The following is a 16,624-nucleotide window of genomic DNA, read 5'->3' on the forward strand; positions in this document are numbered from 1 at the left end:
TTATAAACCTAGCTTGGGTTTTAGGATGACTAGTAAGACACATGAACCCAGGCAAGGTGAGGTTTGTGCTAGTAATTCAAGTTACAGTGTTACGTTTAAGTTTGGCTGCAAGTAAAGAACAGCCAACTACACAGTAGTTTAGACAAGATGAACATTTATTGCTCCCTGTGGTCAGCAGTCTGGAGGTAAGGGGAGGTAGCCTTGGTCACTTCAAGTTGTCAGGGACCCAAGCCCACATCTTGGAGCTCATCATCCATGTTTGTTTCTTGGGACTGCTGTAGCAAGTTATCACAGCTTTGGTGGCTTAAAACAGTAGAACTCTGTTCTCCCCCAGTTCTGGAGACCAGAAGCCAAAATCAAGTGTCAGCAGGTTCTTTGGCATTTGAGGCTTTGGGTAGAATCCTTTCCTTGCCTCCTGATTGGTTGCAGTATCACCCCATTCTCTACTTTATCTTCACATTGTCACCTTTTTACTGTGCGATGGTCTGATTTCTCTCCTTTGTCTAATAAAGATATGTGCGATGGCCTTTGGGGCCTACCTGCACAATCTAGGATGGTCCCCTCATCTCAAGGTCTTTAATTTCATCACAGCTACAGACTGTCTTTCCAATTCAAGTAGCTGCATGTTTCTGAGATGAGGTCATGGACATATGTTTAGGACCCATTCCATCAGTCTGCCACAGTTTTTTAACACAAGATCACATTGGTAGAGGACATGGCTGCATGTCCACATTCCCTGCCAAAAGGAGAAAAGAAGAGCAAAATGGGGCTTCTTCCAGCGGGGTCAGCTTTCTTTAAACAGTCTTCCTAAAATCCCAGCACTCACTTACCTTTCATTGGCTGTACCAGGAAATGGAGTACTGGTGTATAATTTTCAAAAGGCAAAAACACAATTCATTAATCGATGAGGAAACCCATAAGATGCTAAGAACGGCTTACCTGAGAATTTCGTATTGTAGAGATTCATGTTCTCTGACAGACAAAGTTAATTTGCATTGCTGAATTTTCTGTGGTTTATAGAGTTGTAAAATAGTAATTGAAAGTTAATCAAGACTCTGTACACTTTCAGAAAGATAATTAAAGCTTTTATCAAACTCTGAAGAGATGATTGATGCTGGGGCTGGCTTCTCAAGGGGTTAGAGATATTTGCCTTGGACTTGACACTTAAGGCCTTACTACAACTAGGTGTCACTAATATCCACCCCATAACTTATTCATTCACCAGTTGAAAGACATTTGGGTAGTTTCCAGTTTGGGATTACTGAATAAAGTTGCTATAAATATGTATATGCAAGGTTTTTTATAATAAGCTTAAGTTTTCATTTCTCTTGGGTCAGTACCTAGGAGTGGAATTGGCAGCACCATGCAGTGTGTCTAACTTTATATGAAAATGCCAACTATTTTTCAAAGCGGTTGTACCATTTTGTATTCCTACAAAGCAATATGAGCGTTCCAGTTGCTCTTCATCTTCACCAGCCATTTTATAATATTTTGTTTATGTTTTAACCATAAAAAAACATGGAAATTTTTTTTAGCTAATCAAAGAGGCAGGATTCTTTTTGGATTTAGTTACTTCATGCAGTATGGAGCTCACTTCCTGCTTGCATGTGCACTGGTAGCTCATTGTCCAAGGTGGGCCCTGTTAATGGTCTCAGTGCAACCTAGGTAGGTAGGTTGTAACTAATATCCATGGCTAATCTTTTGACCTAATCTGATTAAACCCATAAATCCTATCCAGAGCAGCAATTCTCAGATATTTCTCTATAGAAGCAGTTAGATTCTGCATCTCTCTTGCCTGTTCCTGCCTTTGATCTTGGCATCCTGAGCACAAGTAGAGGATTAGGTTTAGGTGGATGTGACCAGATGAGTACTGGTACACGTGAGACTGAGGATGGGACTGAAGAAAGTTTCAGATACTTCCTTCTGATGCTCATTTTCTTTGTGATATAGGTCATGAGGCTTCCTATATAGGGTGGGGGCTGGAGTGTGTGTGTATGCAGTCATAAATTTGTCCAAGGAGGACGGACTAGTCTTGAACTGGCCACAATGGTGGAGGAGTGGGGAGCACACCTTCATAAAAATGAGCTGATGAATGACACAGGATTGCTCTGCTCTTGCTGTCTTGACATGGAGGATCTTCCTGGGAATTGTTGGATGGACTGGAACATATCTTTCTCTCTTGCCTCTTCTATTCCCAGATCTCCTGCCTGAATTGGAAGACTGTATTAGATTAGAACAGATTTCCATAATACCCACTATACTGAATGAATATTTCAGAAAATATATGCAAATAAAAATTTTTTGGAAGTGATTAGTTTATAGCAAATAAGTATAATGTATATAAAAAGTAGAAAGAAACATTTTCTTATTGAAATACATATTTGTGCCCTGAGTACGTAGCACTGTACTAAGGGCTGTAAAGAAGCCCCAAAGGGAGCAAGGTTCTCTTCCTCAGGTCACACTCCCTGTGTAGGAAAGGGAAGAGTAAGATGCCGCTCCCCACCTCCCAGAATGCTCTCCTAATGGCGCTGCCTCTGCTGCATCCTCCGGTGGTGCTCAGGGCTGCTGCTTCTTCTCTTGCTGCTGCTGCTCTGCCCAGTTTCTTAGCATTGGGCCATGGGCAGCTGTTTCCATCTTGTCTCGGTGCTTTATCACAGGCTTCCTCAGGGTGTGGGCAAGGTCCTAAATAGCTCCCAGTCAGGCTAAATCTTTGATTTTCAAACTTGAATAGACATCAGAATCATCTGTGTTCTGGGGTGGGGCCAAGAATGTGCATGTCTGACATGTTCCAGGTGATGCTGTAGCCACTGATCCAAGGGCCACATGTGGAGCATGACCAGTCTGAACCCTCAGGCAAAGAAAGTTCTTAAGGATCCTCACCCCTCTCTTTGGAGTCAATTACTTCATGTGGTCTACAGCTCATTTTCTACTTGTGTGAATAACAGAGGAGCCCTACCCCTTATGGGTGGTTTCCCTAATAAGAAACCCTGAAATCACCATTCCAAGAAGGTCTCTGATCTTTGTTCCAGAAACATCTCAAAATCAAGGTTTGTGGGTTGTCCATTTTTTGGGTAGCTGGTTAAAAACAGGTTGAAATAATCTGAAATGCTTGGGACCAGAAATATTTCAGATTTTGGAGCTTGTAATATTTGCATATCCATGATGAGATATCTTTGGGATATCTAAATAAATTAGGCTAAACACAAAAAAATGTTTCATATACCATATACACAGCCATATACACAGAACCTGAAGATAATTGTGCACGATATTTTTAGTGTACTTGCTTTTTTTTTTCTTTTTTTTTGGTACAGGGATTGAACTTGGGGACACTCAACCACTGAGCCAATCTTCAGCCCTATTTTGTATTTTATTTAGAGACGGGGTCTCACTGAGTAGCTTGGTGCCTCGCTTTTGCTGAGGCTGGCTTTGACCTCAAGTTCCTCTTGCCTCAGACTCCCAAACTGCTGGGGTTACAGGTGTGCACCACCGCATCCAGCTTGTACTTGCATTTTGATTGACTGATTATATGAGATCAGGTATAGAATTTGCTTATGACATCATTTCTGTGCTGCAAAAATCCAGATTTTGGAATAGTTTTAATTTTTCATTTTTGGATTAGAGATGCTCGATGTATGATTTTTACAAACCTAATGAAACCAGTTTCAGGTATTATATACTTTATGGGAAACTATAATTACTACCAAAAGTTACAGGAGGTAAGGGCCAGAGGCTTCCTCCTTATAGACTCACTACCAGGTATGAATGAGACAAATGCTTAGCCTGAGTTCGCCCATATGGAGCTTTATCAGACTGCCACCCTGCGGCCACACAACCTGCTCCATGTGCCTGGTGAAGTCCCAGCTCTGTCCTTTTCAGAGATGAGTGCTCTGAAAGCACCTTGCATCCAGTGTTTACCTGTAGTACCTGGGACAGTCTTGCAGTATGTGAGTGTTCTATTGCTGCTCTAAGAAACTGCTACAAATGTATCAGTTTAAAACAAATTTATTATCTCAAAATTCTCTACAAGTTCAGGCGTGATGTGGTACAGCTAGCTCTTTGTTCCGAGTTTCACAAGGCCAAAGTCAAGATGGAAGCCAGGTTGCATTCCTTTAAGGTTCAGTGGAAGGGACACTTCCAAATCAGTCAAGTGGGCAGAATTGAGTTCCATGGGACTGTAGAATTAAGGTCACTTTCTCCTTATTGTCCATTGGCTGGGGGATCAGTCTCAATTTTTAGAGACTGTCTGCATTCCTTAGTTTGTGGCTTTTTTTCCTTCAGCTTCAAAGCCAGCAGGGTGTCCAGTCCAGAAGGGTGCAGAATCCTCACCATTTGAATCTCTCTTCCCTCCCCCTTCTACCTTCTCTCTCCTTTGCCTGACTTCTGCTTTTAAGGGTTCATAAATTACATTGGACACCCCCTGATAATTCAGGATAATTTTATTTTAAGGGCAGCTAATCAGTAACCTCAAGTCTTAATTCCATTTGCAGAGTCCCTTCCCAGCAGTACTGAGATTTTTGATTCAATATTGAGGGGACCAGAATCTTAGAGTGACATCCTCAGATTCTGCCTGAGGCAGGCAGAATATTCTGGTTATCCTGCCATTTTTCATCAGGGACCAAAGTATTCCCAGGAATCAGAGATTGGCCCTGCCAGTTTGCTTATCAAGACTCGGGCATTATTCCTACTTATAGCTCTATATTCCTGAGGGTCTGCCAGATTTTTAAACTGATTAATACAAAAGTCAAAGCATGTTTGTGACATTTCTAGCCAATTCCTTTACCAATCACAGATACCATTAATTTCACCACTGAAAACAAATTTTCAGCAACCATAATGTTAACTAACAAAATTAGTAATTTAACTTATTTAAAAGCCCATTTCTGATCTAAAATATGCTAATTAACATAACTGCTTTTAGTTGGTGGCAAGGACAACTGACTGGCTGGCTTATAGCAATCTCTCTTTCTCTTTTTTTTCTCTCTTTGGTGCTAGGGATTGAACTTATGGGTGCTCTACCACTGAACTATATCCCCAGTCTTTTTTTTGGGGGGGGGGTTAGTGGGGATTGGACTCAGGGTCACTTGACCACTGAGCCACATCTCCAGCCCTATTTTGTATTTTATTTAGAGACAGGGTCTCACTGAGTTGCTTAGCACCTCACTTTTGCCGAGGGTAGTTTTGAACTCCGGATCCTCCTGCCTCCGCCTCCCGAGCCGCTGGGATTACAGGCATGTGTCACCACACCTGGGCCCACTCTGTTTTATTTCATATTTTGATATAGGGTCACTATGTTGTGGAGGCTAAATTTGAACATGTGATTTTTCTACATTGGCCCTTGAGTCGCTGAAATTACAGGCCAGCACCACCACACCCGGCTTGCAGCACCATCTGATCAATATCTCCTTTTGATCAAAAGCAAGTTAACAACTCCTGGAATCAGTATTCCAGATTAAGACAACTAATCACCTTTAGGCAGTATATTAAAGCTACTGACATAAATTTATATCACAGTGGTTATAAGGAGTTGTTTTGAGATAAACTTCATTTATATTAAAAATTTTTTCCTTATTCATCGAGATCTTCCAGAGAACTGGGCTATGTCTTTGGATCTTTCTGGCATGTGATGGAGATATCTGAGAAGTAAATAAGTGAATTAAATGCATTTCCTTGTTTTAATGGATAATAGGGACTGTATAGGAACAGCATGACATAAAACTGCATTGAAAGAAAATGGAAAAATGACTCCTTAGTATTGTACTCATAACACCATAAATATGTCGACTACAGAAAGACTTGAAAATCTTTGTCCACATCTATGTGGCAGTGCCTTGTTGAGGGAAGTGTGGCACCCCTGGATGCACTGTTTCCCGCTGGGCTGAAGCGCAGTAATGACAATGCATGTTGCATCCTCACCAGGGCCTGGCGCACTGTGTGAATGGTCAAAGGCTGTTCACCCTCCCCAGTGGACTTCTCAAAATAAAGCATTTGAAATAAGTAAAAGACTTGTGGAGTGGTGTCAGGTAACTTTTGTATTTCGTTCACCATGAGCACCTGTGGTTTTTCTTTCCCTTCTGTTTTTTGTCCCTAGAATTTTGGTCTTAGTTTCCCCAGGTCTCCCCTGTCTTTGGGTGTGGGTGAGGTCACAGTAGTTACCACTGTGCACTGACTGGTGGCCCTTCCCTCCTGGCACAACCCCAGGCCCTTGTGAGAGTGCTTCTGGAAACTTCTGGATGTCCTAAGGTGGTACATCTGCTGGGGCAGCCAGCACACTTCTCTTTCGATGCCCTGTGTCAGCACCCAGAACCCTAGATGTTTTGGGACAGAGGACTAATGCTGCCTTTGTCCCTCCCTGAAGTAGAGAGAGCCATCTTAAGCAGCATTTTGGGTTTTTATTTACAGCCCCTGCTTCTTATAGGAGAAATCCAAGTAATAGATACTGTGCTGTGCTTGAAATTGCCCTCTTCTCTGGCCAAGGCTTTCCAACTGGGTTGATTCCTTGTCATGGCCCCTCCTTCTCTCAGAATGATTCCTCCTAAGAGGCTGTCACCCCTAATCGTTTGCATCTGTGGGCAGTCTACCAGTTCTCCAGTCCTGAAGCCTCAATTAAGCCAGGTCTTCCCTGAATCAGTCCAAAATTATATGTCTTCCTATCACACATTCTCTTTTGGGATGCAGTAGGAGAGGAGTCAGACTTTAGAAGCTCTGCCTGGATATCTTGCTCTAAAAATCTAAGACTCAACCCAGAATGGTGGCACATGCCCATAATCCCAGTTACTCAGGAGGCAGAGGCAGGAAGATTGCAAATTTGAGGCCAACTGGAAAACCAGACCCTGTCTCAAAAAAGGCTGGGGATGTAGCTCAGTGGTAGAGCCTTTGTCAAGCATGCATGAAGCCCTGGGTTTGATCCCCAGCACTGAATTAAAAATAAGATAAATTTTTTAAAAAATCCAAGTCTCTGATCTGCTAGTTATCACAGTTTAGCATTTGGAATTGGCTATTAAATGACATTTGCTTTAGAGATAAAGTTTTCCCTCTCCCCCAATTCCTTACTCCTTTCCTTTTCTTCATCTTCTCAACATTTTTCAATGTGAAATGAAAACCTAGACCAGAAAAAAATTGACAGGAACCTTTACTGTGAAAGTTCAACATACTAAAATATCCCTAAAATGATTAATAACCTAAAGCATCACTTTTCATAGTTTCTAGATGGAGTGAAAAATGTAAGATCTACTTTAAATGCTGTAAGTAGCCTGAGGTATTCTGTATCCCAAATATTGCATGTATATGTAATAATTATTTTTAACTGAAATACTCAGAAATGAAAAGTAACCCCTGCCCTTCTCTCACTCATTGCCTGGAGATAAAGCCCAGTTTGGTTTTTTCCTACTATCCCCCTTTAAAAAAATATTCCTTATATGGCAGTTTCTAAGCAGTAGAATAGCTGTGTGATTAAAATGTCAAAAAGAGTAAGAAAACTGGCCGCTGGGGAAAGTGTATTTGGAGATTTACATAAAGACAGAATGCTGAATGGAGAGTGCTCAGCCTTCAAGGTTGCAGAACAACGATTAAGGGCAGATTCTGGTCCCTTCCTTCCAAATGGACACCTGGCCCTTTTTTATGATTAAAGAAGTGGCAGCAGCTGTTCCTTTGTAGACGGCCTCTTGGTACCTGCAGGTTTATGGCTGTTAAACATTTCTTTTTCTTTTTCTTTTTTTTTTTTTTAGTACATTTTTCGTTCCTTTGAATTTTAACTTTGAGAGCCTCCTTCCCCTGTATCACATAGTGTAGAATTGGTCATGGAGACTCAGGAATTGAGATGAAGAGAGGGATCTGGGGTAACATGACGTAGTTTTAATTTATAATTAAGAACAACCCTTAATTATATAGCCTCATCATCTGGGCAAGGCTCTGGCCATGGCCACCAGACCCCTCTGACCTTCCAGGAGGGTGGTTAGTGTGGTCTTCCTTAGAGGTCCCTGATAAGGGTGGAGGAAGGGCTCTGAAGGAATTAACATTTCAGTCCTTCAGAGGACAGTCTCCAACTTCCCCGACCCACTCAAAATTGCCTCCTTTATCGACCTGACTCGATTTACCTATCTACACTGACTGCCTGCCTAATTCTGGCTTCACCCTAATTTGAAAGATTTAATCTCATAACTCTTGGTTTGTGTGAACGGGAGGAAATTATTTTACTTGAAAGTAGCTTATGCTAAGGGATGAGTTTTGGTTTTGTTTGTTTTAATAAACAAAAAGCTGTGTGTGGAAAGTGTTAGTACTTTTCCTTGAGTAAGGGAGTTTAGAGGAGAAGGGCTTTTCAGTTCGGGTCTCTGTTGATTAGCAGTGTAGCTGCTTCATTTAGGGGAATTGTTTTGTGTATGGATGGTACAAGAATCAGTGTCACTGTGGTTTGGTGGATGGCCATTTTAAGTGTCAGATCAGCACCTGGTTGATGGCATTGGCTCCTCATTACTGTGGCCTCCGGTGTACTCACTCTGCAGCTGCAGCCTGCTCTGCTGGCCACATCCTGGACTCTGCATGTCCCTCGTCACAGTATACCCTTGTGTAGCAGATACAGCACCACTTTTCTTTCTGAGAAGTGTTTCTTTTTCTTTTTTTTTTTTTTTCCTGACTCTTCAGAGTCCCTTTTTGAATCTCTTTCCATTACTGTCATGCTGTCTTTCCCTGTTAGGGCCTATCTGGAGATCCTTGGCTCCACATTTGTCTGTAAGTATAGTATGCTAAAAAGCTGATTGAGTGGGGTTTTTGTAGGAGATAGACCATGCTATAGCACAGCTGTCAGGGGTCTGCCATTTTTATTTTATTTTTTTTTTTGGGGGGGGGGCGTGTGATCATTGACAGATCTGTTCTCTTGCTGTATTTCCCCAGAGGGGAATCCTCCAGTCTCTTCCAACCTTGTTGTATAAACTCGACTGTCTGTTCCCACAGCTGTGTGGGCAGCAGGGGGATGCAAGCATCTTGGGTGGGCCCACCAGCCTGCGCACAGAGTTTTTGTTAATCCTACTTTTCCAGTTTAGTTTTTGAGTCTTCATGGTGTTAAAATACAGCCTTTCCGAAGAATAAACTCAGCCTCTAGGATGACAGCGCGAATGCCCTTGTCTTGGGAAGAGACTGTGGGGGTCTGACTTTTCCTTTAATATATTGGCCTAGCCTGTAGGCCTTCACGGGGCCCCAGGCCTGCGCCAGCCCCCAGCACCGCTTCCCCAGCACGCAGCTTTTGTGCTTTGCTCAGTCCCCTACTCCTTGGCAATCTGCTTCCCACTTTCAGAGGTCTGTTTCTTGCCTGTGGCCGTCTTCTTTTTCCACCAGTCTCTCTTAAATCCCTTTATTGCAGCTTCAGTGGTGGTTCAGGAGGGAGCAGAGGCAAAGGAGTGTTCATCTGCTCTGTTTCATGCAAAGTACCCACAGATTCTCTAATGAGCAGTAGGGGAGTGGGGAGAATAAAACCTCTATGGCTATAAATTTATCTTGTTTTATAGCATTTTAGGTTCAGCTCTTGGTGAAAAGCAATTTAAATAAAAGGTTCAAGTTGGAGAACAGTTGTTTATATTCACTTCATAATATTTCAACTCCTAGTAAATGTTAGGGGGAGATTGGAGACAAGTAGGATGGAGAAAAGATTTGCTTGCCTAAACAGCTGGGATCTTTGGATGACTGGATGGTGGAAGGTTCCAGGGCTCTGGGTTTTTCTGGAATTGTTATGTTTAATCTAGATTTCGTAGTGTTTTAAGTGCTGAGTTGGGGTTTATTGCGTGGACTTCAAAACTGCACAGACCAGCATTTGAATTCCTTCCTGCTTTGCTGTATGTGGGCCTTGAGCAAATTGTTGAACTTGTTCAAACCTCAATTTCCTGACCTAAAAATGGAGGAAATTATGCTCTTCTCCCAAAGTTACTAGGAATGGATGGAAAAATGCATTTAAGTGCTGGGTCTTGAGTGACCAGTGAATGCATGTTTTATTTACTTTGGTCTACTCTGGCTCTCTTTTGCTGTCGGGTGTTATGTATTATTTAATATGCATGGAAACCAGATTGGCCTGGTCTATGACCTCATGATTCTTCCCCTTTTTGTGGGAGGCTCACATTCTTGTCTTTAACTCTGCAACATACTAAGGCCTGAATAAGGGGATGCTGAGGAGGGGATGGGACAGTATTTGAACCTCCCTCTGTCCAAGTCCAGAATCACTGCTCTCAAAGTCCTGACTCCTTGGTGTGCAGCCTTTCTTAGTGCTTGCCTCTGAGTAGAACCATCACAGACGATTAGATGGACAGGCATGGATGCTTTCTGAAGGCTCTGTGTTCCATGTTCCAGCTATTCATAATAACCATTGTGTATTTTCATATAAAATAGCCTATATTTTTAAGAAAGTACTTACTAGCCAGATGTGGTGGCACACATTTGAAATCCCAGTGACGGGGAGGCTGAGGCAAGAGGATAGCAACTTAGTGATCCTATCTCAAAGTAAAAAATAAAGCTGGGGGTGTAGCTCAGTGATAAAGTGCTCCTTTACCTAGTGCCCCCCAAAAGTATTTACTATAAGAGTATTTTTTGAAGGATGCATTGGGTGATAGATTGAAGCCTGGAAGCAGATCTCTTTGGATTTGCTGTTGTCTCCATCCCAAAGAGTGCAGGTGAGCTCTACCTGTATCTTTAGAGCAGTAAGTATGACACTGGTTGTAGTCTTCAGACCGTAAAGGACTTTACCTCCCCTGTCTCCTTTAAATGGAAGAAGAAGGGAAACAAAGGTGTGCATAGTACAAACCAAAGTTGCACATGGTACACCTTTGTATATTTACTGGTTCTGTTTTTCTGTCCTGCTCAGGCCTTTTCCTGGGTCTGTCTCTTCCATAGAAAATTCCATAGCAAATTCCCCCATGCATATTTATATGTGGATATATGCGTGTTTTAGATAACATCTGGATACTGAGGCAGAGTTTCCATTCCCCACTTAGAACGTATTTTCCCCTACCCTCTGTAACCATTCCATTAACCTTAAAAGAAATTTCCTCTCTGATGGGGTTAAATAAATTATGAAGACAGATTCTTGATTAATACTACATTAGTCATTTAAAAATCATGGATTCTGAAGTTAGAAATAGCATCCTTATTTGTGAAGCAACCTCTTTGGTAATGTGCTGCATCTTTAAATAGGCTACATTATCACTGGCTGGGAATTGGATTATTTTTCGAGTAGTATATATGCTTTTGCAATAAACCTTTAGATGGCAGCATCTCTCACCATAAACTATAATTTCAACAGAAGCTCACAGATGTACCTGGTGTTTGAGATAGGATGCTCAGTCTGCCCATGTCACCTCTTCACTGTGTGAGGATGGAGAAGAACCCTGGGATGTCCACACAGTAGCTCAGGGCTGCACAGAGGGCAGAGCCACAGACCCCTCCCTGGACCTCTTTCCATCACCCCTTCCTCTTAGTGATGCAAAATGTTTCTATCACTGTGGCCTTGTTAAAATTATAAGGCAACCACAGAGTCAAGTGGGTGTTTCTGGATCAGAAAGGAATATCGTATTTGGAAGAAGCAGATAGAATCTGGGAATCCTTTTGGCTTTTTAAGCTGTTTTAATTAGGTATGACTCATATACCATACAATTCACATATAATTCATCCACTTAAAAGTATACAGTGCAGTTTTTATCATGTTCACAAAGTTATATAAATGATTGCCACAATTTAATTTTAGAACATTGTATTATTCCCAAAAGAATTCCCTTTGTCATCCCCCCAGGAGCCGGCGCATCCTCAATCAACCTCAGGCGAACACTCAAGCCTTTCATTTCTATAGGTTTGCCTCTTCCCGACATCACACATGAGCAGAATCATATATTAGGTGGTCTTTGGTGCCTGGCTTCTTTCATTTAGCATAATTTTTAGGTTTCATGTCACAGCATGAATGGGTGCTTCATTCCTTTTATTTCCCAACAGTTTTCCAGTGTGTGGCTATACACATCCTGTTTCATCAGTCAGTGGGCCTCTGGCTATTTCAAGTAATGCCACTGTGAATGTATGTGTACAAGTGTGAACATATATTCACACAGGAGTGGAATTGCTGGCTGTGTGGTGACTCTGTGTAACCTTCTGTGCCAAACTGTTTCGTCTTCAAGGTCTTCGTCCTTGTCCCTTTCCAGCAGCAATGAGTTGAGGGCTCCTTCTGGTCTTATTAAGAATTCCAGATCTTCTGCTGATAAGGTGGGGCCATGGGGAGATGAGACCCTCAGTTTCTCTTGTGTCCTGAGCTGTAGCTAGTCTGACTGTCTGGCCATTCAGAGGTAGCTCTTTCAGCCGCCAGAAAGTCTCATCTTGTGGGCCCCTCACAGTCACTGTGAGTCACCAGCCTGATAAGATGCCTTCACGCAACGGCTGCACAGAGCCTGTTGATATTACAGCTGGCTGTTTGTAGTCCTTGCCTTCCAGCTTTGGAGATACCAAGCAATGAAATCATCTTCATCCCAGTTAGAGGAAAATGGTGTGTGTGTGTGTGTGTGTGTATGCACACACACACACACATATACACACACACATATGTGCAAATATATATATGTGTGTGTGTGTGTGTATATATATTATATATATATATATAATATGAAACCCATAAAATCTTCACCACAGGCTATCCAGGTTTGGACATGTCAAAATCACCTCCTTGACACACAGTGAAGACAGCTGTAGAGACTTCAGAGAGGGGGACCAGGTTTCGTTTTTGCCAGAGTTTACAGTCTCCAAGCTGAGCTTACCCTGTTCAGCAGCCCAGACTGGAAGATCCCGCATCTGCTCTGAACTGTGTGTGTGTTCATGGGAAGGGAGGAGGCCGGCTCTTCCCTTAGCGTATTTGGGTCTTGGTAAGGACACACGCTGTATGTTCTGAAGCTTTGTTTGCATCTGGAAAAAATTAGCCACACTTAGATCTTTCCCACTGCAGGTCCCGTCAGGAAGCCCAAGTATGTGGAAAGCCCCAGGGTGCCTGGAGATACAGTTATAATCCCGTTCCGAGAAGTGTCCAAGCCCACAGAGCCAAGTGAGAATGGTAAGGACATGTTTTCAGTGACTTCTCCCTCCTCCCTTAAGACTGTCTGGAAGGGCTCTCCGTGTCTGAGGGAACCCGGCGTGCCCCTGCTGGAACACTGCACTGCACTGAATGTATTTGGGAGGATGTTTTCCTCGGGCAGTTTATAGAGATCTACTTGGCTGGTGTAAATTCTTGGAATTATATAAGCAGGGTGACAATAGTTGAGTGGTTGTACGTGCATTAAGGGTTGGGTCTTGTTTCCTCTGAGTTTGGGGAACATGAAAAGTCAGCCAGTAGACAGCAAGATGTCTTGTTAATACTTTACCATTTCAGAATATTCAGCACCAGGCTTTAGCTGAAAAGCTGAAACTCACGCAAAGCTTATCATAGCTTTCTTAAGGGAATTTGGTAACTTTCAAAAGCCTGTATATATTTTTTTAATCTCTGAAAGTTTTCCTTAGGCGATGTGGATGTAGGGACCCCCAAAATAAATAAAAATCCAAATTGATTGAAACCTTTTCATGAAGACATTTTATTTTGGGGGGGGTAGGGGGGAAGATTCGGTTTCTTTGTCTAAATCCCCAAATAAGCATAACAGGCACTGTGAGCTTGTAGCATGCTGTACTTTCATTAATAATTCTTTATTTTTTAAGCCAATTCAAGATTTACCTCTGTGTACTTTTCTGAGGAGTTTGCATCTCACAACTCTATAGACTTTAATTTGGGTGTTTGGATTTTACATCATTTTCCTGCAGAAACAAGAGGTTAAGATTCTTGTCCTATTTACAGAAGCTAATTTTACCCCAAGAGTGGACACAAGTTTATGCAGTAATGCTCAGAGAAAACTTAGGAAAGGAAATGCATCCATGTTTCCACTTTGAAATACCAGATCCCCTCCTCAGCCCTATTGTTTGAAGGGGACAGCCCTTCTGTGTTTCAACTTGCATGTGTGTTTTGTGTTTCTATGAAGTATGGCAGGAAGTAGGATGTGGTAGGAGAGTGGAGTGGAGTGGTGGTGAAAAGAGAGCTCAAAATGAGCTGAAAGGGGGATGTTGGCAGAAGCTAGAATCAGGAAGTTTGGAATGGGTGGAGGAGGAAATGGCATGGGCACGCCGGGCCAGCAAGAGGTGCTGTTGTAGGCATCCTGGCATGAAGTCCGCCCTTGTCCTTTCTGGCCAGGCCCCAGTTGTGTGGTAGAAGAGGCTCTTGCCACTGATTTGGGCAGAGCAGGGCGTGGCACTGGGTGTGTGTGAGAAGGTAGAAATCTACTGTGGTGTCCAGTTAGGACAGCCGTGACTGATTAAAAAAGTCTCTTTGGGGTGTACATTTGCGTGTGCAGACCACCTATTCTGTCATTTCTGTTTTGTGTGTGAAAAGGAAAACAAAAATCAACTCCTGATGTGAATATCTGTCATTGAACTTCCTGAGCTGAGTTCACATTTCAGATTAAGCCTGCCACCCCTACCCCTCATCCCCACCTGCCTGTCAAGTCATTGCAACCCTAGCAGATCATGGTGCTGGTGTTGTGACTGGCCAAGACACCATGGTATGACTTCCTCCTCCATGACTGAGAATGTTGTTGGGATTTCTGTGTAGGGCACTCCTAAGGCATGAGTGGGAGAGAGAGTTAGGATTTTTATGGCGCTAGGAAAGAAGGTTATAAATAGTTACGATTGTCAACTTTTCTCCCCTTGCCCAAGGCAGAATTGGCCACCTTTCTTGGCAAGAGGAGGTGTTCTTGGGCTTGGCTGTGGTCCGAGCTAAATTCAAGAGCAGCTATTGGCCTGGCTGGAGTGGCCAAGATTTGCATGTGTGCTCACTCCTGAGACCTGAGCTCTCTTACTCAGCCTCTTCAGGACCTTGGCGGCCAAAATTAACGCCATACACGGGCTGCACATACAGGACCTGAGTTTTCCATTTGGGCTCCGATTAAGAAACGTGGTACATTTTCATTTCTTTTAGTGTGGATTTAGGGGTGGTTCACGATTATGGGCACATGACCTGTGTGAAGATAGCCCTGGTGCTGGTATGAGCTGTAGTAGCTACTGAGTTGGTGAGGTGGTGGTGCTTGCCCAACAGAATTGAACTTGACAGTTAGCAAAGGGTGATGTGCTTTGTAACCCTCATGGAATCTTTTACAGTTCCGTGGAATGAAGACTGCCATATTAAAATGTAAATTTTATGCACAGTTCATTGAACCTAAAGGAGAGGCTTCGGAGCTAAAACTAATTGAGTTTATTAAGCCCAGTCATGTACAGACACATAATGGGCAAACTCTAAGGTTTGGGACCAGCATTGTCTCTTAAGTTTCACTTTAAAATTTGGACTTCTGCTTCCCATACTTCCTTTGGGTATTCTTATTTAAGTCTCTCTGACACTTCTGGGTGCTGTTAATAATAGCATGTCAGTATTCACCAGACTGTGGACAACAGCTCCTTGTGAAATGTCTGCTTTCATGTAGATTTGTGAAATATCAAGTTACTCCTAAATATTTGAAATAGTCTTTTCAGACTATGTTGCCTCACTTTTGCTTTGGTGGCCATGTAGCTATATCAATCCTTAATTCTTGGTTATATGAAATTTAAATGGAAGTAAAACAAAACCACTGAGCACTTAAGATTTGTTGATTAATTTATAAGTACTTTTGTTGTGTAATTTGTGAGTTAGTTTAGCCATCTGGAAAGTGGGTTCAATTACATGACCTGTGTTTTTAAATTTTTGTTGTTTTTGGAAAGCGAAGAAACTGTGTATTGACGTTTGCATTCACCCGGATACATCTTTAGGAAAAAACATGCTACCATATTTAGTATTTTTATTCTTTTGGTACTGGGGATTGAACTGAGGGGTACTTTAACACTGGGTTACATCTCCAGTCATTTTTAATTTTTATTTGGAGATAGGGTCTCATTAAATTGCTGAGGCTTGGCCTTGAACTTACAATCTTCCTACCCCAATCTCTGAATTCCTGGGATTATAGGAATGTGCCATTGCACTCAGCTTCAGTATTTTTACATATTTTTGAAACACAGAATTTTCTACTCTGGACAGAAAAAAAAAAGAAGATTGACTTAATGAAGCCTTAAATACAATATAAATCCTCTTTTTTTTTTCCTCCTGTTTAATGGTCCTAAAAAGCTATGTGTCACATAAGATAGGTTCTTTATAAATAAGCTTGCTGTCAATTAAAACAACATATTACTTTTTGTGGGGATATGTCATTTACCCCCAAAACAATACCTCTGCCTTAGTGGAAAGGGAAAAAACCCAAATTAGGACTCACAACTTTATTTCTTTGAATTAAGGACAACCATCCATATTCACTTAGGGTTGCTTTACTATATCATTAGCAACTTGAGCAAGCTTTGATGGGGAGGGGTGAGAAAGTTTTTAATCTCATGAGTCATTGCTCATTGAAGATCAATCTCAGAATATGACGAAACTTTTTTTTTTTTCTGGTAGTCTGGTTAGCAAATGAAATTGACCCACGTGAAACAACAGAATAACTAAATGTAGAAAAGGGGGTCTTTTAGATAATGTTTAAATATTTCATTGATTACTATTTCAGACATTCAAAGATGT

General features: G+C 42.0%; 1 protein-coding gene across 1 annotated transcript in view; it reads left to right on the top strand.

The window, feature by feature from the left end:
• Tanc1 (tetratricopeptide repeat, ankyrin repeat and coiled-coil containing 1) overlaps positions 1–16,624 on the top strand; it is a 229,778-nt gene that overhangs the window by 130,165 nt on the left and 82,989 nt on the right. Inside the window, exon 5 of the mRNA XM_077802626.1 lies at positions 12,959–13,063. Within this exon, the coding sequence (XP_077658752.1) occupies positions 12,959–13,063 (105 nt within the window). The remainder of the gene's footprint in view (positions 1–12,958; positions 13,064–16,624) is intronic.

This window comes from Urocitellus parryii, chromosome 1, assembly GCF_045843805.1.
Source record: "Urocitellus parryii isolate mUroPar1 chromosome 1, mUroPar1.hap1, whole genome shotgun sequence".
Taxonomy (NCBI): Eukaryota; Metazoa; Chordata; class Mammalia; order Rodentia; family Sciuridae; genus Urocitellus; species Urocitellus parryii.